Source organism: Phasianus colchicus, chromosome 1, assembly GCF_987193195.1.
Source record: "Phasianus colchicus chromosome 1, bPhaCol1.hap1.1, whole genome shotgun sequence".
In the NCBI taxonomy this organism is placed as follows: domain Eukaryota; kingdom Metazoa; phylum Chordata; class Aves; order Galliformes; family Phasianidae; genus Phasianus; species Phasianus colchicus.
In genome coordinates, this window is record NC_143436.1 from 61,403,482 (window position 1) to 61,429,482 (window position 26,001).

Below are 26,001 nucleotides of genomic sequence, written 5' to 3' on the forward strand. Positions count from 1 at the left end.
TAAGCTTTCTTATCACCTTGTAACCATTTCTTCCTTTTGAGCCTGAAGAACCTGAAGCAATATACCTGTTTGTAGTCCATGCATGCATTTATTTGACATTGAGTTGTTTTTTAAATAGAAATCATAATAGATTCTTCAAGCTTTCTAAGCTACATAGCCACAAAATATTTTATTTGTAAAGCTAAGCAGTGTAAGAACTTGCTAATTTCAAAGTATTTTCATCAGATCTTGAGAATAAAAAATGCAAAAAGTTTTCATCTTGTTAAAGAGCAAGCTTTTTTTTTTGTTTGTTTCTTTTTTTCTGCTTTGGAAGCTATTCTGACCTATAACTGGGTTTAAGTAGCGGTCAGTAAGATTGTAGCGTGTATGATGTACCACTATGTTGGAGTTTTCCAATCTCAAATTCTCTTTCAGTCATGTCCTCCTCCATATTCTTCCCATCCCTTTAGCCTGTTTTTCTTTCTTAAGCCACTGCAAATCAAAGTGTAGCAGAATCCCATTGTTCTCATACATTATGGAATCCCAGTATACTGTGTTCTGCAGAATCAGGGCGTTCCCAAAGTACAGTGATATTCTGATGTGATGTTGCAAAGACAATAATGTTCCAGATAAGCACTAAACTAGAACACTGATAAAAAGAAAAAAAAGAAAAAGGAGAAAACTTACATGTGAGGAAAAATAAAAAGTGATCAAGGAGTAGCACAATTTGTGTAAACAGAATAGATTTAATGGTTAACTGAACTATCTGTGTTGAAGTGTTACCTGGGGCTCTAGAATTTGAAGTTCTTTAAGAAAACTTAAAAATACTTAAAGAGGTCAATATTGGGACCAGTGCTCTTTAACATCTTCATCAGTGACATCGACAGCGGGATTTAGTGCACTTCCAGCAAGATTGCAGACAACGCTGTGTGGTGTCTTAGACAGGCCTGACGGATGGGATGCCATCCAGAGAGACCTAGACAGGTTCAAGCAGTGGGTTCAGGAGAACCTCATTGAGGTTCAACAAAGCCAAATGCAAGGTCTTGAACCCAGGACATGGCAACCCTCACTATCTCTATAAGCTGGGGGATGTAAGGATGGAGCACAGCCCTGCTGAAAAGGAACTGGAAGCACTGGTGGATGGCAAGCTGAGCATGAGCCAGCAGTGTGCCCTCACAGCCCAGAAAGCCAACCATATCCTGGGCTCTGTCTAAAGAAGCGTGGCCAGCAGGGCGAGGGAGGTGCTCCTGCCCCTCTGCTCTGCAGTGGTGAGACCTCAAGAGGAATACTGCATCCAGATGTGGAGTCCTCAGTACAGGAGAGATGTGGACCTGTTAGAGTGCATCCAGAGGAGGAACACCTGCCCTATGAGAACAGGCTGAGAGCAGAGGCTGTTCAGCATGGAGAAGGCTCTGGATAGACCTAAGAGCAGCCTTTCTGTTTGGAAAGCTTACACCTTATGTAATGCTTTATTTATCTGGACAGGAATTCCATGGGAACAGATTAGAAAACGTACCAAACCATCTGATTATTTAGATTCTTTTTACAGTAGTGTTCCCATTGGATGAAATCTAGGATTGAAAAAGTGGGAGGTGTAGCAGTCTGTTGAGGTATTCTGCTCTTCTAATACAAAATCACGGAAAACTGTCCTTTGTTACAGTAATTGCCTTTTAGATGTTCAGTGTATATTGAGGAGAAGATGTCATATTACTGGTGAAAATACTACAGCTAGTTATTCAATGCAGGAAACTTTCTCAAGACTGAAAAGATTTTTAATTTAAAATTTTGCTTATATATATATATATATATACACACACTATATATATATATATATATACACTCAAATGTCTTTGGATCTCTGTATTTCTAAGGAGGTTGTTTCACTTTTTTTCCTTATTGTCTTAGAATGAAAAAAAATGAACTAATTTAATAGGGTTTTACCACGTTTTTTTCTTTGTTTTTTTTTTAATCACTTTATTTCTTTTAGAAGACAAGTAAAATAGGAAAGAGAAACTTGAATGTTGGAAATGAAATACAAATACAATTAATTAGGTTTCAGGTGATGAAAAAAGTTGTAATCTGTTGATCTTTGATTAAAAACAAGTATTTCTGGAGAGGGAAGAGTTATTTTCCAGTCTCAGGTAAGAACTAAAAAAGAAACTGAATGACCATTTCCCAAGCCCACTGTGCTAATTCCGATATAGCAGTTGCTGGTACAATAGAAATCAGCTTCTCAAATATTCTATTTGCACACATCGCATCACGGTGGTTCTGCAAAAGGTTTTTTTGGCTGAAGGATAGTATGAAGGATCTAATAACCTGTAACTGGAGGGATCTGGGAATCTAATGATCTTTATGAGTATTAAATTAAATGCACCTCATTTAATTCCCTGAGCTGTTTTTTCTTCTTTGCATTTGCATGGACTTTTCAGTAGAATAAGTATTTGCAAGAAGTACCAATGCATCCTTGCTTTTGGAACAGCATGCCAGAGGCAACTTCTCTTGCGCTTCAGAGTAGAAAGAGAAATAATTGTTTCTACACAACTAGGAGTAAATCACCCAGTTTGAAACAAGATAGTACCTGACAGCAGGTAAAGTTGGAGAAAAAGATTTCAGTAAATCGTTATTGAAAAGGAAACTGTTACGCAGAACAGAAGATTCCAGTGTGTGAATGTATGCCTTCACACTAAGCTTCTAAAAGAAGATCCCTGTCTTGACCCAGCAAAATGAGTATGTATGAGAAGACTAAAAATATTAATAATCTATATTTTTTGTTTTTCCTATTTAGAAAGTTTCCATGTATATACATATGTATGCTCCTTAGGTTTCTAGGATATTACAGGGGAAATCTGCCATCTTCCAACTGTTTCCAGACTAAACAGCGCTGCTTCATTCTTTGTCCCTTTCTATTTTCCAGAGAGTTTGGAGATACCAACACATTTTATTTTATCTTTCACTGTGGAAAAAGATAGAAGTGTTTTAATAACCTGATTTATTTCTATCAGTTATTTGGGAATTTGTTCAGAATAACTTCTCCCCTATTTTTTTAGGAATAGAAGAACATAAAATAAATTCGTATTCTTTTTGACAAAGAGACTCAGAATGCTTGCAAGGATGTAGTAGTAAAATTATTTCTGTTGATTGACTAATGGGATATGTAGAGAATAGAATATTCTTTCTTCTTTCTTCAGCTTATATCATTCTGGAGAATTTATAGTTTAGCTTCTGTTTGTTACAGCGGATGAAGACATTTCTGTCTCTCTGTGATTTCAGAAAGGACATTTCCCATCTGTTGTTATACAAGTGTTTCAGTTTGGGCACATCATTTGAGCTAGTTTTCCATAGCTTAAAGGCATATCCTTGTTAGGGACCATCAGTTATCCTGTCCTGCAAAAAGCACAGCTGTAAGTAGCTTTGTTTTTTATTTGTTTGGTTTGTTGGATTTTTTAATTATTTTTATTAATAGTTCCTGTGCATTAGTGTAATTTGGAACAGTTTTGTATATCTTCTATTCCCTGGTGGATAAAGAAAGAAAACATTCATTACTCCAGAATCCAAAGCATGAAAGAATAGACACATTCACCCTTTTTACACACAGCATTTTTTTTGTGTACCAGAGAATGCTGTTGAAATGGGACGATGCTTCAGTTATAGTACTAATACATAGCCATCATTTTTTTCTCATCACAGTAAATAGTGTTACTGAAACATGTAAATGTCTGCTGTGCTTGTGCAAATGCTTGTGCTGCCTTGGCAAGTATCTTCCATGTGCTGGCTCTAAATTATTCAGCCGTCTCTTGTGTGCAGTTTGGTCACAACAGAAAGTCACTTAGTCCCCTCTCCAGCCACTTGGAGCCTTTGCTGGAGCATTTCGCCTCCAGAAGTAAACACAAGTCTAAGTATAGCTCACACTTCTTTGTAGTATATTTTCATGGTTGGCTGTCTAAACAGCCAGGCTGTCTAGACAGCTGACGACACTGAAAGCTCCTACGGTCAGATGCAGCCACGTAGGCTGCTCTCAGGGATGTTACCTCGTTGGTGTCTGCATCTGTGGGCGCCAGCAGAGCTTCTCATTCAGAATGGCTGAGCTGTCTCTGAAGCTCCCTGTGCTCCAAGCCTATGCTAGTGGCACGTTAAATAATACATATGTTTAAAAAGAAGCAGGAATTTTTGGTTATTGCAGTTATTTCTGAGTCTGCTTTTTTTGGTGCTCTTCAAAATTTGCTTTATTGTGTTATTGTACTGTCTAAAACTTTGAGAAAAACTTGGAGGCCTAATGCTTTTCCTCTATGAGAAAATAATGACAAACTAAGATCAGTTTTAGTCCATTTCTTAAAAGTTGAAATAAATATATATATATGTTTACACACAGTTCTCCTGCTATCAATAAGACATAGATTGTGTACAAAGCTGGATCATAAGTTTACATGTGTTTGCATAAGAGAAATAAAAACCTGATATAGAGAACATTCTACCAGGGGACTCCTTCAGTGGCCCTGGGTTACAGAGGACCATTAGCAAAGGTTTGCCTGGATTAGCAGGTGGTCCTTTCTCCTAGCTTTCATGTATAATGCATTTATCACTTTTTGTGGCTGGGTGTTTAGCCTCCTACAAAATATTTTAAACATATCTTTATGTATCTAGACTATTTTCTAAACCACTGGTCCAGATGTGATTGTAATAGGGAGCAGAGTAGTATTTATAAATAACTATTTGCTCTGTAAGCACAGCAGCTTGGTCTTCCTAGGGTCAAAAGTAAGAAGTGGGGATATTTGATGACCTTCTAACCACTGTTAGACAGGTGAAGCAAAAATGCTGGTAATGCTTTCAAAAAGTTTCCTAAATACTGAACTAAACTCTTGGGGTTGTTTTGTTGCATAAACTGATTTAGAAGAATGTTTTGTTAGAAGTGTTTGGAAGATAGGTACCTTAGATGCCACATGTCATTCTCCAGCCTATGATATACGTTGCTGATGCAAGATGAATCTGCCAGCAGCAACAACAGAAGGAAAATTCTGTACTCAGTTTAATCTTGTGCAGATAAATTTGTTTTCTACAGATGACCAGCATGTAGTAATGTGTCTCTTCCTTGTGAGGTGTGTGTATGCATAATATGAGTTTAGCTCTTGGTCTTCTTGATCTGTCAAAAGATATGTTCAGAACTCTTAAATACATTGAATTGTGGAACTGCAGAAAACAAACACTGTATATTTTCTGTCCTGACAATGATGTCTTTTGTTAGTACACCATACAGCAAAACACTTGAGAGTCTCCAGGGTAACCTGATAGCTGTCTTTCAGTATTTAAAGTGAAGCTACAGGAAAGAAAGAGACAGACTCTTTCGCAAGATCTGTGGTTATAGAACAAGGAGAAACGGTTTCATATCTTGAAGTATGAAAGGAGATTTAGATTGAATATAAGGAAGAAGTATTTTACAATCAGGGTGGCGAGGCACTGGCACAGGTTGCCCAGAGAGGTGATGGATGCTCCGTCCCTAGAGACACCCACAGTCAGGCTGGACGGGGCTCTGAGCAACCTGATCTACCTGTGGGTGTCCCTGTTCACTGCAGGGGGGTTGGACCAGATGGCCTTTAAGGGTCCCTTCCAATTCTGAGGAGTCTATGATTCTGTGAAAAACAGCAGTGGAAAATGTGTTAGTAGCAAGGGAAGCACTTAGAAGAATACTACTTCACCACTTCTCAAGAGCCTTTTCTTGTTCATATCTGTAGTAATGTTTTTTTTTTTGTTTTATTTTGTTTTGAGCTTTTACTCTTTTATATTGTTATTACATCAGCATTTTTTCATAAATATCAAATGTAATAGTTTCCTTCAGTCGCTCAGTGCCCAACATCATCAGAAATCAGGAATATTCTTTGATTGATTGATTGATTTTCTTGGTGAATATTTAGGCTTTCTTACTCTGAGTTCTCTTCCAATTCCTGAAAATGTTGCTGGTTCTCTATTATACTTGATGATTTTGATTGCATTGCTTGATATTTCCATGTGGGATACAGGAATTATGCCCTTGTTTGTTTTCTTGGTTTTGAGAACGTTTTACAGAGTTCTCCTAAGAGGATTTGGATGAAACTAATCACTGTTTTCTTAAAATCTACTTTTCTTCTTTAAGATTGAAAATCTTCAAGAGCAGCTAAGAGACAAGGAAAAGCAAATGAGCAGTTTAAAGGATCGAGTGAAATCCTTGCAGGCTGACACCACCAATACTGACACTGCCTTGACCACGCTGGAAGAAGCACTTGCAGAAAAAGTGAGTATGGCAAGCTGCAGTCTCTCAGTGCCGAAGGTCCTTCTGCTCACAGCCTCTCTACAGTCCTTAATGCAGCATCAAGTCCTTTGTCTGCAAGAGGGATCAGCGTGATGCTGCTGCTGAGAAGCATCTCTCACAAGAGGGCACTGTAGGATATTCTGAGTGCAGCCTGTGCTGCTGTACTGTATGGTATCGCATGGTGTGGGCGAAATGCTCTAGTGAGGCAGGAGGGTGGAGCTGAGCCATGAGCCAGTTCTCCATAGCCATTAGCTACTTATCATCATCTTGTGTGAAACAAAACTGTGTTCTTTGCCTTACATCTTTCTGCAGGGGTGCTGCTTGTGCTGTCATCTGTTTGCATGGTACATCTTTGGTACTGTTGTGGATGTCTGCATTTCAGTCTCACTTAAAGTCTCACTTTATTTGCACCTTTATCATTCTTAGTGTGTTTTGTTTTCTGCTTGCCCAGTTCTCAGGAGGTTGCTGACTGAGGGAGCAGCCTTGTCTGCTCTGTTTTGGTATGGCAACTTTTTAGAATTCTTACATTTTTTTCTTGATTCTCAGAGAACCAAGGTTATGGTGCCGTTAGTCTGTCAGATCCTATCAATGTAAAGCTATGGTAAAGCTTTGCTAAGGTTAGGGTGTTCACGTGCAACCCTTCAGCTTTCTGAATAAGCAAGTCTCCATTGATATCTAGCGTACTAAATAGTTGTTTTATTGCCACATATTGATTGTGATCTCATATATGCACTACCCTCTTCTTCTGTGAAGGGCCTCTACGCTTCAAAAAAATAAGGTTTAAATAGTAAGGAAGCAGTATATTATGTATCCTCTAGGTTAATTCTTGTTATCAGAACCAGATAAATTTTGTTGCACTGTAACAGTACTGTAAACTTTCAATTGTACAGAAAGCCTGATATTTCTTAGCAATGAATACACAGATTTTTCAAGTCAGGTGTTTTTCCATCTTGAGGATCTCTTACATAGCAGTAAAGAGAAGAAAATGACAATATCCAACAAACATCAGTGTGTAAGAAGTGTTGAATTACATTAGAAGTTGAAAGAATATGAGGGATTGTCCTCACGGGGTACTTTCTTTTGTCAGGAAAGGACCATTGAGCGCCTAAAGGAGCAACGAGACAGAGATGAACGAGAAAAACAGGAAGAGATTGACACCTACAAAAAAGACATTAAGGACCTGAAAGAGAAAGTCGGCATTTTACAAGGAGATCTCACAGAGAAAGAGGTTGAGCAGCAAAATAAATCTGTTGTATTACAGTTGGTTGTTGCATATGTTATATTTTAGATGAAGAGAACTCTTCCTTCATTGTAATGGTCCTTCAACAAGTTTATCTAGTAAAATACATTGTTTGAGAATTTCTCAAAGCATAAATATTGCAGAACTATCTTTTTCATGGATAGCACAGTCCCGCTATTAGCAGCAGTTAATCATATTGCCAGTGAATAGCACTGGTCAGTGATGAGTTTACTGGAGGAATACTTATAGATGGTGAGAAAAAGCTTGTTTATGTCTAAATATAGGAGGGGAAGAACAGAGATAGATTGAAGCTGCACGTAGGCCAAAGAATGCATACAGATAGTGGAGAGTATTCATGCATTTGTATAAACAATAGAACTTATTCCTTTTACTGTCAGGAGTCCATTTTTGGTAATTAAGTTGTTTGTTTTTAAAGAACCAACTGGCTGGAGATGTCAACCTATTTGTATCAGAGAAATATGTAAGTTCTGTGTTCCTCTCTTGGAATTCTAACATTCAGGTCTACTTCAGTCATCTTTCACAACTCAATCAAATCAAAAGGATAAAAAAAGGTACTAGGCAAGTGCTAAGATTTTTGTGCACATAAAAGTAAAAATCAGGAAAAAAAAACGAAACAAAAACTGTTCAGAAAATAAGAAGTTGAGATGTCTTTTGAAGATAAGGTGCACAAATCAGTGTCGCGCCCTAACAGCTCTGTGGAAAAAAAACTTTCTGCAGTCTCTGTTTTACATGCAGTGACCAAATCTGCTATGATTTTTAAAGATGGTTTTCTTTAAAAACTTTTTTTTTTCTTAAATTTGACTATAATTGAAGAGCTACTTATAGTTTGCAGAATGTTCTGTCCTTAAAAATAATTTTTAAATGGATTTAGACAAGGTTTCATTTTGACCCTGAGAAGTTGAATTAAATCAAGCTGCCTTAAGCCAGCTCTGTGAACATTCAAAAAAATTCCAACAAAATATGTTGTTCTAAGTTGGATCCTCAGCATCATGTGAAGGGATAAGAAGAAAATGATGACAAAAAAAAACCAACAAAAAAACAGCAAAACCTAGCTATTGCACATATGGAGTATTTATTTGTTAGTTATTTTACATCTTTTATTTTAGTCATCCTTACTGGATCTGAAGGAGCATGCTTCATCCTTAGCTTCATCAGGACTGAAGAAAGATTCAAGGCTTAAGACACTGGAAATTGCATTGGAACAGAAAAAGGAAGAATGTTTGAAAATGGAAACTCAATTGAAGAAGGTAATCTTACTTCATATTTATATATGCAAGGTAAACATCCAATGTTACATAGATTGGATACATTTACACTGAAAAAATTGGGTTTGTAGATTGCTTTTCAGTAAGTACTCTGAAATTGTGTCCATGCAAACAATATTACAAGCCAAGCCTATCAGAAAGTAACTTTCAGACTCTGCTGCTAATTTTGAACTTCATTTGCATGCAATGACAGTGCTGTTGACTATGTATATTTTAGCAGGTGCAAGAAATTAGAAAGTTAGATTGCTTCAATACAGTCTGCACTGGTAACTGCCTGTTAAACTGGTGTAACAACTAGAATTTTAACAGCCAAATATTTTGCACGTAAATTATCAACGTATGTAGGTGTTAATGTGATAAATGCAGGTGCATGAGTGGCACGTGGGAATGTGTAATAACAAATGAGTATGTCACCAGTGAAGTGTCTGATCCCTTGTCTTAATCTCACTGTGAGTCACAGATGGAAAGTTTGTAGGAGTGTGCAGTTTAGCAGAGTGGCACATTCTTACAGGCAAGCTAATTTACTTGAACATAATCATGCAAGTTTTCTGTAGTTCAGATATGAGTAGCCCATATATTACACCTTTAGAGGAGTACTGGTTTGATTTTAATATGAAAGAGTACAAAACACATTAACTGAAGTATTGATAATCCTTGTACTTATAAAATTAGAATAAGACAAAATACAGCATTTTAAATAAATTTAAGTCTTGGATTACTGAGTCATATCTATTTCTTTACATCTAGCCAGGAAAATGAGGTGTGTCTGTGCTCTCTCTGGTAGAACTCTTGTCCTCGTTCCTCAGATGAATATGAGCTTAAGTTTAGAGGCAGCAATTAAGTGCTGCTTAGCAATTCTGTTGAGTAGATTTTAATGCACTTGAGAATTCTACAGATATGCACATCTCGATCCATAGTTTCCCTTTTTCATTCTGCTACACAAATTAAACAGTTCTGTTCAGCAAAATGAAGCATCAAGAATGAATAGTTGTGCACATTTGATCAATCTCTCAGGTTGTTTTCGACATGAATTAATTAGTATTAGGACGTGAATTAGGACACTTTCTTTTGAATTGCCGTTTCACCCTTTGTCAGTTTGTTAATAATAATGGGTTGAGTAATATATTGTAGCAAAGATTTACCAGAGGTTGTTGTAGCAGCTGGATGATAGTAATAATTTGTAGATATGCATGTAGTTATAATTACTTATAAGTATATATACATAGTATTAACTGAGAGAAAGAGAGTACATAACAAACGAAGTTAAGGAATAACAGTTGTGGAAATTCAATTATTTCAGGAATATGATTTTATATTGCACATTAGTTAATGTACTGCTTTTCACTGCTTCCCCAGAGATCACTTTTTTTACTGTATGCACTAAGCATCTCAGTAGCATAAGCTGGTGTGGAGCGTGACCAAAATCTGTTGAAGCACTGCTAGATAGAAGATGAATATGCACTTAATTTACATTGCAATGACAGCTCTTCTTTATAATTTCTTTAGGTCTACTTCTGCTCATTTCATTTTGGAGGAGATTGTGTTTAATAACTGGTATCCAAGAACTTTACTTAAGGACACTGTGCCAGTTCATGAAAACGTATTTTTTTATAATCTATTCCTTTTGTTTCAGGAAATAATTAGGAGGATGAAATATTCTCCTGTGATCCTTTTCCAGAGGCTTAAAATACGAAAATGACTCAAATGTAAAGAGCACTCTTACCTAGGCAGGGTAGCTATGGTACAAGCAATTGCATTCTTTATTTGGTTCTGAGATAAATACGAGTATATATTCACTGTAAGCACAAGTAAGTTCTCATCTGTACATCCTACAAAAAGATACCTAATCTCATTCATTCAGAATGGTTTCAGTTCTGCAAGCTAAGAAAATTCATAACCTACCATTATCTATGTTCATTCCAAAGCTCAACCATTAATACTCTGGACATCTCCTCTGCTTCAGGCATTGTTGCTTGCTGGGACATTAGGCAATTATTTCCTATGCAGAGAGCCTAAAGTACTCTCTGAAGTCTTAGAGAAAATCATCAATACCTTATACCTCATGAAAAATGTTCCATCATCTTGAAAGATGCTACTGCATCTTTCTCATTCAAGGGAAAATACAAATTCACATGAAAGATTTTTTTGTGATACTAAGTCAGTCCAGACTGGCTCTTTAGAAAGAAGTTACAGCCATAGGACTTTGTGTGCTGTCATGTAATTAACTATCACTCACTTTCCTCGTGTTGTTTGAAACATCCCACTTCTACTACTGATCCTCCCTGCTTTCTAGAACCAAGTCACAATTTCTCTTTGTTACAGAAGAAAATATAGTTAAGAACCACTTGAATATATTTTATAGTTATGAGTAAGTTTAGGTATTTCTTTAATAACCTTTTCCCATCTGTTTTTAATCTGACAATTTTTTTTTATCATTTACAGAGAAGTAGAAAAATATTTTTTGCAGCATTTCTCTCTTTAAATACGTTGCAGCTAACTGTTCAGGCAGTTTGGCATTTTCAAGGTGGATTAGTTACTTGTCATCCTTGAAACAATTACATGATGGATAATCCAGCTCCAATTTAAAGCTTTTAAAAACCCAGTTTTTCACATCTGCATTGTAAACCGTTGCAAATAACTGTCATAATTACCCTTAAAACCAATAGCTACATAATAGCATTTGGTTTAAAAATGAGTTAAAAATGACCTGAAGAATTTTATTACGTTAAGTATAATTATATTATTCTAGTGGGGTTTTTTGTATGTGACACGTGAAGAAGGTATTCCCTTTTGTAGCTCTTAACAGTGAATAGCAAGAAACTTTTCCTTCGAGGTTCTTTCCCTTGTGGTTTGAGTAGAAATGTGCCTAACATCACACATCAATCTTGTTTCTTTTGCCTCTTTTTTTCTATTAGACAATTTGTTTACTTTCAGTTAAATCTTAGCCTTAAAAGTTCAGAATAGGCAGCCCCAGAGCCCTGCTAAACCATTAGATAGGTAAATAATAAGGATCCTTGGAAAAGAAACTCTTGCTAATCTGTGAAGAGTGAGTCTTGAAGAAATCATTAACAGTGCAGACTTCTACTTCTTCTGTAAAAGCCATTTAGCATTACACTGAAGTGAAACATCATTAACCAAGCAGTGTGTAAGGGCGCTGAAAAGTTACTCATGTTGTTTTTCTTTCCGTGTCAGCAGTCTCTGTTTTCTGATTCTGTCCATCCAGTTCTCATTGTTACTATTCTCTTTCTTGCTAATAACTTTTTTTTTTTTGTAGCTAAAGAACTTGGGTGTTTTTTGCATTGCTGGGTTGCATGGGGGAATTGATGGTTAGTTTTCTAATAATACTATGTTTATGGAAATCTGTGTGCTAAATGTTCTAATTATTCTACTGCTCCTGCTTCTGTGCACAGCTGCCAACCTACCACAGGGAGATGCTGAATGCTGAAAGAAAGCCATAACTCACTGTTGAGTATACATGGTCTGGTGTCATGCCTTAAATAGTCTCCTTTTATGCCGAGATGGAGTCATTAGAGGGAAATCACACACAAGTGTTCTCTCCAAGTATTTCTCTCTGAGATGGTTTTTGTGTGAAGTGCGATGGTAATATTTTTCAAGTGAAAAACTTTTCTTCTAGTTATTCTAAGGACAACCCCTTCCTAGCCTTTTGTGTCTGATCTTTCTCAGACAACATGCTTTGTTTCATTTTCTAATCTGGAGGAGACCTACTAACATTAGAATGTGTTCTAGCAAAGATGAGCAGGTCTTTGTCTGATTTCATTTTCAGTGAATAATTTTTCTCCCTCTGGATATTTTATTCGTTTGAAAGAGATCAAGGTTAGAGAAAAGAAAGAATCCCAAACCATATGTTAACCAACTTCCCTTTGGTGCTGTTCTGGAGACTTTACGTAAAAGAAATGTTAACAGCGATTCCTTGCCAGGAAAATACCTCTGGATTCGTTGGGCTCACTTACAAGTTGGTTTTTTTTTTAGATTTTTTTTTTTTATATACTGTGGTCTTCTATTTTCAAATTAAGAAGGATAATATATTTTAGAAGGCAGGAAAAAATGTCTGAATGAAGTGTTGACCCAATTTGCATGTTTCCGAAGATCTGGCTTGGTTAGTCTTATACTGGCTCTTGTGCTCTTTTATTTTTGTGAATAAGGATTCCCTGTTACAACTGAAAGTATTGCAGACACATTAGTAGATGAGCTAGAAAAGATGAAACTTTTTTCACATGTTCACAGATGGTTATGAATTTTTATATTCTTCATAAAGGGTGATAAAAATGTGTTTTCAGTGTAGCAACATAGGATGAAAAAGGCTGCCAGGGAAATCAGGTTCTCTATTAGAAACAAAAGTAAAAACCCAGCAACTGGTTTCAGTGTTCAGATAGCATCAGTTGCTGAAGTATTTTCCCAAACTATTTAGTAGTCTTGTGATTGACACAAGTGAAACCCTAGAAATTGAAGTCCTGCCACCTGTAAAACTGTCACCTAAACCCAAACAGAGGACTACAATAAGTATTTGAGTAGCCGACAAAACTGTTATAATAGGAAATCAAGATAAAGTTCAGAACTCGTCCAAGGGTAACTTCCAACATTTCTCTTGTTTCAAAAGCTGCTTAGTAATGCGTGCTAACTCGCACGTTGTGTTTGTCTTCTTATTAAATACAAGATGTAGCTATTTTTAAAATTATTCTTTTGTTGCATCTTTTCTTTTTTTTTCTCTCACACTCCTGCCTTCTATCCCCAATTCTACCCATCTTTTCCTATCCTCTTTCTCCCTTTAGCACCCTGAAGTTTTATTGAGTCATCCATCCAAGCCAGTAAGTTCCCTGGCAAAATAAGTGGCCATTGCCAACCCCATATAATTTTCTTGTGTGTTGCATGTGTATTCCCCTGTGCTGTATGGGTATGGTGAATTACTTTAGTGTAGTGGGTGTGGATACAAAGTACAGTGATGCATCTGACTAGTGCTAGTTACGTTCAAAAAAGCTTTCTTAGATGCTTTTACATTTTGTCTGTGTTAGTAACTTCACTTTTGTTTGGACAGCTTAATGTTGTGCCAGTGTTTTTGTTTCCCTTGGCTGCTTGAGGTGTCCTGTAGCTTTTCTTTCATTTCCATTGTCAGTCCATTTTTAGACCAAGAACGTAATAGAATTTCCATGCAAATCAAGCTTTTTGTGTGAAAGTATTCTGTAACACGATGTACAGCAGCACATTAGAAATAATAATTAAGTTAGAGCAAATACAAGATTGCTCAAAAACTCTCAAAAACTTGTCTAACCATTAATAAGCTGACAGGTACTATGTCAGTTTAATTTTGGATCATTTTACCAACCTGCTGTTTGACATCAAAGAGCACTCCTTTCAAGGAGTGTTTGTATATTAATATCTTGGCACTGTAAATTATGTAATCCAAGGTGGTTTTCATCAGAGCCTTCTTTTGTGACCGCATACGTAAAAAATCGTGTTACAAAATTTTCAGAAAGTTGATATCTGTGTTACTTTTGACAGTGTTCAGGATAAATGTAGCTGTCTGTCCTGACTATAATTGTCTGAATGTTGGAAAATTCCTGCTGCTTCTCGTTTTTCGTTTTCTGTGACATTCTTTGTTAAAAATTGTTTTATGAGAGTGGTTTCTGCAGTCTGACTGGATTTAGAAAAAGCACTGTGTGTGTGACAGGGTAAAGTATTTTGTTATTACTCTCACAAATAATAACAAAGAGTCAATTAGGGCATAAAAACTACTATGTTGCATGTTGATGGTTTGGGGTTTTTGTTGTTTTTTTTTTTTAATAGAAAAAAGCCATAGATACGCATTATAAGGTATTCAGTGCACAAAGTTTAGAAAAAGTGTAATAACCTTTTCTTTACAGATATAAGATTAGTGTATAGGGCATTTGAATGATTACATTATTTAATATTTTATAGCAGAAAATATTTTTCCCCAAAGGATTGTATGTTCAGGTACGTAAAGCAGCTGTCAGGACTTTTCTAGTAAATTGATATGCTTCTCCTGTTTCAAGTAGTTTGCCAGCCTCTTCTCCTATAGATTGGTGCTATCTATTACTCAGTTCATTTAATGCATCATTTTCAGTAGATTCTGTTACTAATTTTATAATAGTTTTATAAAACTTTCTATTTTTTGTAAAATCTTTTACTTGAAATTTCTTATGTTATTTGATTCACTGAGATTTTGTTCATTTTTGTATCTTTAAAGAAGCTCTCAGCCATAACACATCTTGAAACATTTCAAACAAAATATGTAAATATATTTATTTTTTAAAAAATCTTTATTAGACTAGTAAGTTTTTAATGAAAAGATGTGATTCCTCCCCCCCTATGGCTAACAGTTAATTTCCTTGTCTATTTGCACGTGCTCAGTAGCAATATGAATTTAGCAATATGTATTCCCAAATATTCCCCATGCACTGATCATACCCCAGCCTGGAGAGGGAGGGAGAACTTACTATTTGCCCTTTGTTGTCACAGTACCTTCAAGGTCTGGTCATTTGAATAGGCAGCAGCCTATGGAGACTCTTCACCACATGCTTTATTGGTTCCAAGACACGGGGCGACAGCTGTTGGTTGACTGAACCAACTGTGCAAATAAAAGAAGTCCCCAACCTGAAAAAAGTGGGAAGAGGAGAATGAGGACATCTGGTTGATAGTGGAATCTGCCTGTAAGAGGAGTGGAATTTGAACCTGGCTAAATAATGTTGACAGAAGGCTGGGGAAATGAGTTATCTACCCAAGGATTGCACTTGGTGCAAATATGAAGGAGAATTTGTGTCCAGAAGAGCATATTCTCTATGAAATCTTTAATAAAACACACAACCTTTTTTGTCCCCGTTACTCTAAAGTCAGAAAATATAAAATGTGGGAACAAAGAATGGATTTAATTCCTGGTATGATATAATCAATAAAGAGGCTAAGGTACAAGTGCTGCATTACCTTAAGAGAATTTGCAGAGGCCGTGTGGTGATCTTTAAAGTTCAAGCCTTATTCGTGGTTCATCATAATGTTAACATCATCTCACATAATTGGAAGCTGGGGGATGGAAGTTCCAGTTGGAATTTCCTTGTGTTTCATCTTGATTCAGAGGAGGCAAGCATAAGGGTGCTGAAGCATGCTTGCGAAGACATCTGTGATCTGTGCATTTCCTTTCTGCCTTCGCTTTTTCTGGTGGTAGAATTTCCAAAGAGCAAATTGTTAATGTTTAGTAACGACTATGGGAACTCCTGTCTTTCTGATCTTTTCAGAGAGATACAAAAGCAATTAATATCTCTCCAAAAATAGAGGAATTCACATAGTCATTAATTATTTTGAGTAATTGGTTCTCTTGAGAGATCTTCCTCTCGTTTAGACTTTCAGCCTTCTTTATTAAATGATTCCAACCAAATACTTGCTTTTTCAGTGTCAGAAATTTACAGTGCCATTAACAAAGATCATGTATTTCCTGGAAGGGATTTTTAAAGGCTTTTTTTAATATTCAGATAACAAGCAGCTCCTTGTGACAGACAAAAGTTTTTCTGGCACAGAATATATCAGAGGGCTCACTGAGCCTTTAACTTCTTGCACAACTCTTCAAAAACTATCATGATACATGACAGTTTAGAGCATTGGATATGTGTTTAGAGCACTGGAGCTAAAGGAGGACTAACTCTGCTTGTTTTCAAAATAAATAATTTTGTTGAAACTAATAAAAGCATAATAGAAGGCAGTACAAATGTTTTATCAAATGCTGCCTTCCCAACAGGAAAAAATAGTTATATGTGTTTGTCTTTTGCAATAAATTGTAATGATATATTTTTGAATTCGTATGTGCATTTACTGTTTATAGGAGATGTGAGGTACACTCGGAAGTAGGAGAGTGGATTAAAAAGCAATCTCATATTCTTGAGAACTTCTACTTTCTGACCAGAGGTTCCTGGCAACATTTTATGTGAAATGTTAAACTGAATTTACTGTCTGTATTCGTAGGTAAAAGTAGAAAGTGTTTGCTGTGAATTATTTGCTGTTTGATTTAGTTAACCTTTTAGGAATATTGATTTAGAATCTTACTCATAATGTTTGGAATTTTTATTTACATTTTAGAACTTTTAAATTAGATCTGTGCTGTTGTTTTCTTCTATGCCTCTGACATACGTTAAGCTGTGTAAGATCACCGTGCCTCTTTATTAAGAGATTTTTGGCATGAGAAATACTGGCTTACAAAATTATTTTCAATGTGTTTGGCCTTCCTCTCCATCTGTAAATAGTGCTTATTTCTGCGCAGCGTTGTTCATCTTTGCTAGAGTTGTAGAAGTTGGCTTTGTCAGCTGATTTTCTGTGGAAGCAATAGAAGCTATAGTACATTTATTTGAGGAACAATCGCTCTTTCTTTTATTCTGTAGGTACCTGAAGTGCTCACCCCAGCACTTACATTCCAGATGGTAAATGATGGCCGGGAGCAGAAAAGCAGAAAGCTGCTAAACCTGCTCTTAGTTTATAGTCACTCTTAAGAAGTTTGAGAGCAAATCCAGTGTTAAACTTAACTGTTCTCAGTCCTGAGCTACATTGAATTTGAGCAGATGAAAACTGCTCAGATGAGTTAATCAAAACATAGTTTAAGAAGGTGCTACTTGCTGAAGGTGTGAGTGTGGGTTTCTCATGCAGATCAGTGTGGAATAAAATGGGAAAGTTGAAAACACTCTTGAAAGTAACTTGAATTCGTCTATTTGACTCCATACTGAAGTAGAGGTGAGGAGCTAATGACAAGATCATTAGTACTAGTAACAGTTAAGAGGCTTAACAGAGCATGTAAAATCACCTGTAATCAGTAAGGTCACATCCCTCTTGTTACATACATCACTTGTCAGAGGTGGAAATGCAATGTTCCCTTCACCCTAAGGAAGTTGCTTTTTCAATTTATTTAATTTTTTAATCAGGCATTTATACATTTTCATTATGCATAATATGTAATTATATTAAGAATTGCAGATTTAGGAGTAAGTCTCAGTCAGACCTGAAAGCAGAACCAACTGAAATGTACTTGCTATGGTCGCTTAATCCAGCAGAATGTCTGAGTTCATTTGTCATTTTATACATCCATTCTGATTTCAAAATGGCTTCTTTTGGAATTTTTGTACCTGTGGTGGGCAGGGAAAGTTTTCTGAGGAGGGTTTTTTGTTTGGTTGTTTTTTTTTTTTACTGTGAATATAAGAATTCATTATTTGTGTTCAACCTTTTTTTTTTTTTCAATTTTCTTTTCTCTTTTTTTTCTTTTTTTTTTCTTAATATACTGTTGGATTATTTTGCACAATGTTACATTGGGAAGGTTGCCAATATCATCTGTTCCAGATCTTGATGTGAGTTTGTGGGAAACCTCTAAATGCATCGGTTTTCTCTCCCATACAATAAATGAATCCAGTAGGATTTTAGATATGATCATGTAACACGTATTTTGTACATAACCCACAAAATAGACCAAAGTCACTCAGTCAGTAACTCAGGAAGTGGTCTCCAGTTTACACCGTATCATATAACGTTCTCTTTGTGTAAGGTGAAAGTATCCGTAATTATGTGCATTATATACAAATAACATGTGTTACACGTCTTAACTAATAATTTATGTTGTGTAAATAGCTCTTTCATTCTACAAGAACCAGGCACACTGAGTTGTTGGCTAATTTTCTTAAAGAGCAAAATTGATTTCTTCTTCTCAGTAGTGTCTCTTGGGCTGTTGTGGAGATGCTTTTATTAGCACAGAGTAATATAAATCAGAAGTGTCCTGGCTGTAGAATTACATTAGGTCTTGTAACTTACTTGGAATTAGAGAACAGTAATCCAGGCAAACAGCCTAGCTTTGCTTTTGTATTATAGAAAAAGTGTCTTGACTATCTGATTATATATTTTGGATGACATTGAAGGGCCCAGAGGAGTACTTGTTAAAACAAACAATTTCAGATGTTGGAAACATACCCAAATCTAGTACAAAAGAATTCAGACTGTGTGTCTGGTGAAAAACAGACTCTATACATTGTGTCTCTTAGGAGAAAATAGATACCTCCAATTGACTTACGGATGCCCCTGAAAAATTTCCAGTTGCTGCAAAACAGCAAGTGGGAGGGAAGGATAGAGGTTTTGTTTGAAACTTAGATATAGTTGAAAAGGAAATAAAATCAAATATTTCAGATAACCTACAGGCTGTAAATTCTGATGAGGCATTTCAGGAACACCCGGCGTTGCTCTTTCAAAAACAAAATACGTTCCTTGATGCCTGTGTCTGCTCAGTGAAACTGATGCACTTGTCAGTCTCATTGCTAGGAGTTTCTCCCAGCATCTACATTGTGTTGGCAACATGTTATTTTGACTTCCACTTTCCTTTTAAACCCTTGGAGTAGGCTCTTTAGTTCAAAGTGTTTATTTGGCATAGAACCGTAGGTGGTCTTAATACAAAAAGGTTTCTTGGAGTTCTTCAGTTCAGCGGGGATGTGCTTAGAGCTGGAGCTGGGTCAGCAGCTCATAAGTAGGATTTTCAGACTTACAGCTCAACAGCAGAGGTTCTGGGAGAGTTTTGATGTGAAAGTCTCTCAAAATTGGGGAGCTTAAACACATAGCCTCAAGAAAGAGCTCTGCTCTTCTGAGACTTGTGGTTGTTGGACACCCCTGCAGAGAGACCTGCCCAGGAGACCTAGAGAGTGTCAGGCATCTTCTTTCAGGATAAAGTACTGTTCTGTTTATCTAGCTTTTTGGAAATTCTGCTTCAAATAAAACAGTACTAAAACTGTGTAGCATAGACCCTCAGGCAGGCTGCTGCAGGGCTGAGGCTCTGTAACATGACATGTTCCAGTATTTCGTCAATCCAGATCTGTGTCACTGTCATAGTCGCAGTAAAGGCATCTAGGCATCCTTTAGTCCTAGAACACTCTGCTCTGAGATTCTGTAGAAGTTCACTAGAACAGGGCCTTGGCTTTAACAGAGTTAATAAAAAAAACAGGAGATTCCAACGTAAAAAACTTTGGGGTATTTTCTTCCAGTCTTATTTTGCCAAATAACTGAATTGTTTTCTCCAAGTGTCTTTGCCTTTGAATGATTCTTCAGAAGCACCAGTTTCTAACCCAGAGGCTTAGGCTGCTGCAATTCTGTCTAATTACCTTTAAAAGTAACAGAGTTCTATACTATCGGACTTAGTCTTACTCTGCTTAGGAACAGTGTTGGCAGCTCATAAAAAAGCACAGATGCACAAAGGTGAAAGAAGGAAAAGAGTGTTATGTTCTCTTGTAGGTTTGTTCCAGATAAGAGAAAGACCTTGAGGCCACAGGCAGAAACTTGATTGGCAGAATAGTTCCACCAGACCTGCTATTCACTGAACCAAATTTGAGTGGTTCTGAAATAGTATTAATTGATAGCAAATAGCAATTCAACTTATATGGGCAGAGGGAAAAGGGAGAAGTGTGTTATGAAGGAAAGGTCTGCCCATCTCTCCTGATGCAAGCTGATAACTACCATTTGGACCCTGAAAATATGGTCCCCATTCTGCTGCTTTAAACTTGAGCATTAATACTGCTTTTCCTTTGCCTTTGCTATGTGTGGGAGCCATTGAATTCATTTTACTAATGAATCAGGAAATTTTACAACAAACCAGGCCATTTAAAGAGAATAAATCAAATGGAAACGTATTTGCTGGAGTTATTTAATCTGATGTTTCTTGTCCCTGTAGCCTGATTTTAAAAGATATTTCTTAATTGACTAGTCAAAGATAATTTCAGTCCGTAGCCACATTTGTATTAGTCCCAGTCCATGTACCTGAGATAAGTAGCGAGGACATCAGTGAGAAGTCCTGCCTGTTCGAATCCATCTGACTCTATATATACTGATCTAATTGTTGAAGGCTATTAACATGTGATTTGGTTTTCAGGATTGTCCTTGTTGAAAATGTCAGGTAACTAGTTCTAGAGTTAAACCACTGCATTAGAAGTGATTTTTAGGAATTTTCATGCACGCTCTCACTTTTCTTTGTCCTTCTTTTCAACGAGATTTAACTTTTTCCACATTTTTACTTCTTTTCTCTTGTCAGTTCTGCTTCAGTTTTTTTAAAAACTGACTTAAATTTTTTTTTAGACTGAATGGATTTTTGTATCATTTATAAACTTTTCTCTTCCTAGAAAGTATTTTCCCGTAATTAAAAGTATCATACGCACAGTATGTTCATTTCTATTTAACAATTAATCTTGCTATTTTGTTGTAAATGTAGTTTTGCAGTCATTATAGTATCCGTAAAGTATTTGTGTGTGAGTGAAGCGTCTTTCCTGACCCTTTTTCTTACAGGCTCATGAGGCAACTCTTGAGGCGAGGGCCAGCCCAGAGCTGAGTGATCGCATGCAGCAGCTGGAGCGGGAGGTAACCAGGTATCGGGAAGAGTCAAGTAAGGCTCAAGCTGAAGTGGATCGTCTTCTGGAAATCTTGAAGGAGATGGAAAATGAGAAGAACGATAAGGATAAGAAAATTGCAGAACTGGAGAGGTAAGGGTGATACAAAGTCACCGGAGTTAGAAAAGTGCTTCCTAAAGTTAGAGATAACATTCCATTTTTCTTATCTTGGAAACCATGCTATGTCTATTTTGGGAAAGCTTGTTTGGTGGTTTTCTGCTTCAGAACTTAGTTTTAGTAGAATGTAAGCAAGAAAGTGCCTTACTGTCTGCTTTCTTTACCTGCTGAAAAGCAGAGCTGATACAGACAGAACTTGAAGGTTTGAGCTGTAAGGGGATGGAGGTGGTAGGAAAATTTGCCGACACTGTATTTTATTCAGACAACAGTTGGTTGTTTTTGTTTAGTAAATACCTCAGGTATGGTTATCCCTAAAAAATCAAACACCAAAAAATGACTTTTAGGAACTTTTGGTACTAGTTATTCAGGTTCTTCTGATAAATAACACTGAAATTCTTTGTAGTTGTGTAGACACTGGCAAGCTTTATCTAACGTAAAGCTGAATGGATAGATTTGCTTTTCTCCAAACCAGGTGTGATTCTACATTTTCCATCTTTCTGTTGGATCCAGGGTGTTTGGATATTTTTCTAGACTTCAGTGCCCCAGACAAGAATGGTAGTCTGACAATTCCACAACATTTGTATCACAATCAAAATTCCTCATCTTGGGAAAGACCTGAAATAGATTCTGTTATCTGCCTCTTCACTGTGGTCAAAGAAGGAGATTCTAAGCAGAAATATCTGTATTTTTTGTTTGTTTATTTAGTGTTCGTGATAAAGAATAATTTAGAAAAGTAAAATAGAATAATTTAATCATTCCCATTTGCCTTGTGCTAGTATAGGCTTTCTCACTTTTTTTATTCTATTTCTGTTTAACTACTCTGCATTTATGTCAAAGAGATGAGGGGAACTGAGTTGAGGATATTTCAGATTCTTTATTATGGCAGTGGTAATTGTTCATTGACATAATTAATTCCTCTGAATTATTTTGAAAATTATTTTCTAAGTTGTGCTTACAGAAAGTCTATCTTTAGAGATCTGATTTTGTTTTCACTGTGTTCAGAGAAAGAATAATTAAGGAGGTCCAAATACATCTTTTATTTTCAGCAGCATCTGCTGCACTTCATTTTTCTTCCTGCATCACGTGCAAGAAAATCTCAATGACAGATCCTCTGGAAAAAAAGACTCTCTGGATTTGCTGACTAACCTCATAGAAATAGCTTGTGCTGTGATGAAAATACTGTAGTGAATGGCTTCACTCATCTGTATTTTTCGGTAGAATGAATTATTGTTTCTTGAAAGTGACAGAGCAGTTCAACTTGTCAGCTAGATTTCTTCTCTTTATGTGGTTGTAAGCAGCATCCTTTTAGTTTTCAGTTGTTATTTTGTTTAAACAAACTTCTCTACAGCTGTGGTAGCCAACCAAATACTAAGTAATGGCCCCTCTAGCAATCTTACCTTTTTTCTGAGCAATGCAACTTTCATTGCATACCATACATCATGTACTCAGCAGATCATTTGGTCAATAGATTGATAGAGAAGATGCATTAAACATAGACGGGAAGAAAGCTAAATAGTGTCTAAATAGTAAGCTAAATAGTAGCTAAATAGTTTTTCTGCAGGACTTTGCAGGCCTTTACAGACACTCATCTTAAATGTGGAGTTCACCTCATCATCATATTAGGACAAAGCGACTAAGAGGTCAAACCATCAAACTTCTAATAAAGCAAATGTGTCCTTAGTGCCTTATGAAGAGATTACTGTCTAGGAAAAGCAAGTTAATATTAATATTAATCATTCGTGAGAATGGAATGGCAGGAAGAGAATTTTCTTGTTCACATTTTTAATGTGTATGAATTTTTAAAATTACATTAGCATTCAGAAATTCCAGTTGAGATTGGGGCTTGCAGTGTTTAAGACCGAATATACATGTATAAATGGTCTATAATAAAAAGAGATGGTGTTTTCTATAGTCTACAATGCAGTGATAAAAAATAAAGAGAAGCGAAGATGGACCTTTTTCTCATTTACAGATAAAAAATAACTGGCACCCAGTCTTCAAAGAGTTAGGAACTTTTTCTTTGAAAAGATAAAATTCTAAAGATCAGCAAAGCAATTACTGAGTTTTCCATATTAGAGTGGTAGTTTCTTGCTGTTTATCACTTACAGGCCAAACTTTAAATACATCAGTGACGGGATAAACTGGAAATCATTCCCTAAGAACTTGATGGAATACTTTCACTATTCAGTTCTGCCCATTCCTCCTAACCAAATGATCTTTGCTCTTATTAAAAAAAGTAGTATGAATGTCTCTCTTCTCTTTTTTAGCTCATTTTCTTTTCTGCTGGTACTGAGATAGAATAGAATATTGTTTCAAGTAATTCAGATAGGTCTTTCAGCTATGCTGAAGAGGAGACTTTTGTTATTGTGCGATTTATTGCAGTCAAGTAAATAATAATAAAAAAAAATCTGACAATACTCATGTCTTTAACCTCCAGAAGAGGGAATGGAAGACATTCTCAGATCTAGAGACGTAAAGTGCATAGTGTGGCAAAGTAACAATACCTGATATTATTTTTCAGGTGAAAATGCAGTATGATCTTAATACCAGAATAATAATGCAATTTCAGATACTTTGGAATGATTTCTCAATTTCTGAATAATTACTGATCTTTCTACTGACCATAGTTCTCTTTAGCTGCTCCTGCACACTGCTGTTCTCAGAAAGCTCACTTTCTCCTTCTCAGTTTTCACGCAAAGCAGAGGTTTTAATATACCTATTAAATCCATAGGTTGGTCCTGATTTTTTTTATCTTACTTGTTTATAAAGTATTCTTTCATGCCAACCAGATCCATCCAGGCCTATTCTATAGCTACAGTCTTGGTTTCTTAACAAAAAATAGGTAACATTACCTTGTAAGAACTCTTCCTAAACTGTGGTTTATGCAGACTAAGCTAGAAATCGTCTTGGCTTCTAATACTTCTACAGCTGTTCAAACTCTTCCATGTGAAAAAGAACCTAAACTTAAATGCTTGCAGAAGCATTTGTCAGGAAGCTAAAAATAATGTAGCTGTTTCTGTTAGTGTCTGTTACTTTACCATGTAAAGCAAAACAAGAAGATATAAGTTTTTCTCACGTTCAGAGCAAAACTGTACTAATGAAAATGAATTTTTTCAAATGAGAGTGTTCCTCCGGAGTTCATCTTCATGCAATTTGTGTATGACGACTAGACCAGGAGCTTAAGAGAAATAGCATAACATGGTTTTGTCCACAGAAGAGAAGTAATGAGTCACCTATTAGGAGGTATGTACAGTGAAACAGAAGGAGAAAAGATAGTAGGAGAGAAAGATGAGAAGGAAAGCAGAAAACCGCTTGTAAACCTTTTCAATCTGCCTTTAGTTTAGATTAAAAAAGAAAAAAAAAAAGGAGGAGAGAGATGGAGAGAGAAATGCTTTGCTCTTTTGCTGTTTAGTGGGTGGGAGATATTGTTTTTCAGCTGTGAGTGGGAGGAAAGATTTCCAAAAATAATGTATGAAATTTGGTGCATGCTGTGCAAAAGTTTGAAAAATATTCCTGAGTCAACATCATATTTAGAGCACAAGTTTGTTCGTTTATACTCTCTCTGTGGTCAGGATTTTGCTTCTTTTTTATGGGGAGGTGGGCCATAAATTCCCATTTCTTCTATGGGCGAACAGTCCTAAAAGTTTTGGTTTTGTCCCAGTTGTGGTGGTGTAAAGGTTTTGTAGCTGTCTGGTTATTCACTTTCTTTCTAATTAACTGTTTGCTTTTTTATTGCCATTCCATAGTCTCCCGTTTCTCCGTAACTTTTCATTTAGTGTCTTTTTTTTCCTTCCTCACTTTTTCTTTCCGTTCGCACTGTCACGTCGCGGTTCCACGAGTTGTTTTGTTTTGTACGTGCGGGGTTTTTTTTGACTATGCCTTTTCTCAGAAAGCACGCCTCCCGCAAATTGCACCCTCCCTACCAGGTGTCGGTCCCCGCACCGCAACACGTAGGGGGGTTTGTGTGGGACTTCCTGGGAAAGTGAGTGCTCTGTAAGGCTACTGTTTGTACAGGGTGGAATGTCACTGCTGGCTGCTGCTGCTGCTGCTGCTGCTGTTTGGGGCTGCTGCAATTATGCTTTTTTTCTTAGATTAAACAGGAACTAGTTATGTCAAGTACAAGCTCTAACAGTCTCTGTGTTCAAGTCCTGCCGTGGTGGTTATGACCACAGACCAAAGCAGGGCTGCTGCTCTTCTCCCTGTTTTAAACTCTGCAGAAGCTGGCGCTTTTCAGTCTGCTGTGTTTTATCTTTGGTTCGAATCTCCGCTATCAGTTCTTCCAAAACCAACTAAAACTCAAGTGCTCTAAAACATGTCATTGATAGAGGTCAGTATTGCCTCATGCTTGGGTTTTGTTGCAATTGCTGTCCTGAAGAGAGAGAGGAAAAAAAAAAAGAAAAAGAGAGAAAGAAATAAAAAAGATTGCTCTAATCGTCTCGGATATGAGCATCACAGCCTTCAGATGTGTAATTTACACACATGTATTTGTGTGTGAATAGAGTTCTGCAATTAAGAAGTGGCTGACTGTACTTGAGAGGTAACAGTAAACATGTACGTTTGTGTTGTTTTGGAAGTAAACATTGAGTGAGTATATATGAAGTCCTTATTTCAGCTACAGACTTCAAATTGATTTTAATTTGGCATGCTTGCTATATTGGATAAGTACTCCATGCAAGCACA

At 36.5% G+C, this 26,001-nt stretch overlaps 1 protein-coding gene across 9 annotated transcripts in view; it reads left to right on the top strand.

The window, feature by feature from the left end:
• The window catches only part of ERC1 (ELKS/RAB6-interacting/CAST family member 1), a 291,931-nt gene that overhangs the window by 106,080 nt on the left and 159,850 nt on the right, over positions 1 to 26,001 (top strand). For 8 of the 9 annotated variants that reach the window (XM_090145142.1, XM_090145146.1, XM_090145126.1 and 5 more), the window contains 4 exons: positions 6,107 to 6,244; positions 7,350 to 7,490; positions 8,630 to 8,770; positions 21,104 to 21,297. In XM_090145142.1, the coding sequence (XP_090001268.1) occupies positions 6,107 to 6,244; positions 7,350 to 7,490; positions 8,630 to 8,770; positions 21,104 to 21,297 (614 nt within the window). Of the gene's footprint in view, positions 1 to 6,106; positions 6,245 to 7,349; positions 7,491 to 8,629; positions 8,771 to 21,103; positions 21,298 to 25,210; positions 25,304 to 26,001 lie in introns of all 9 variants that reach the window. The other variant, XM_090145169.1, reaches the window with a different exon arrangement.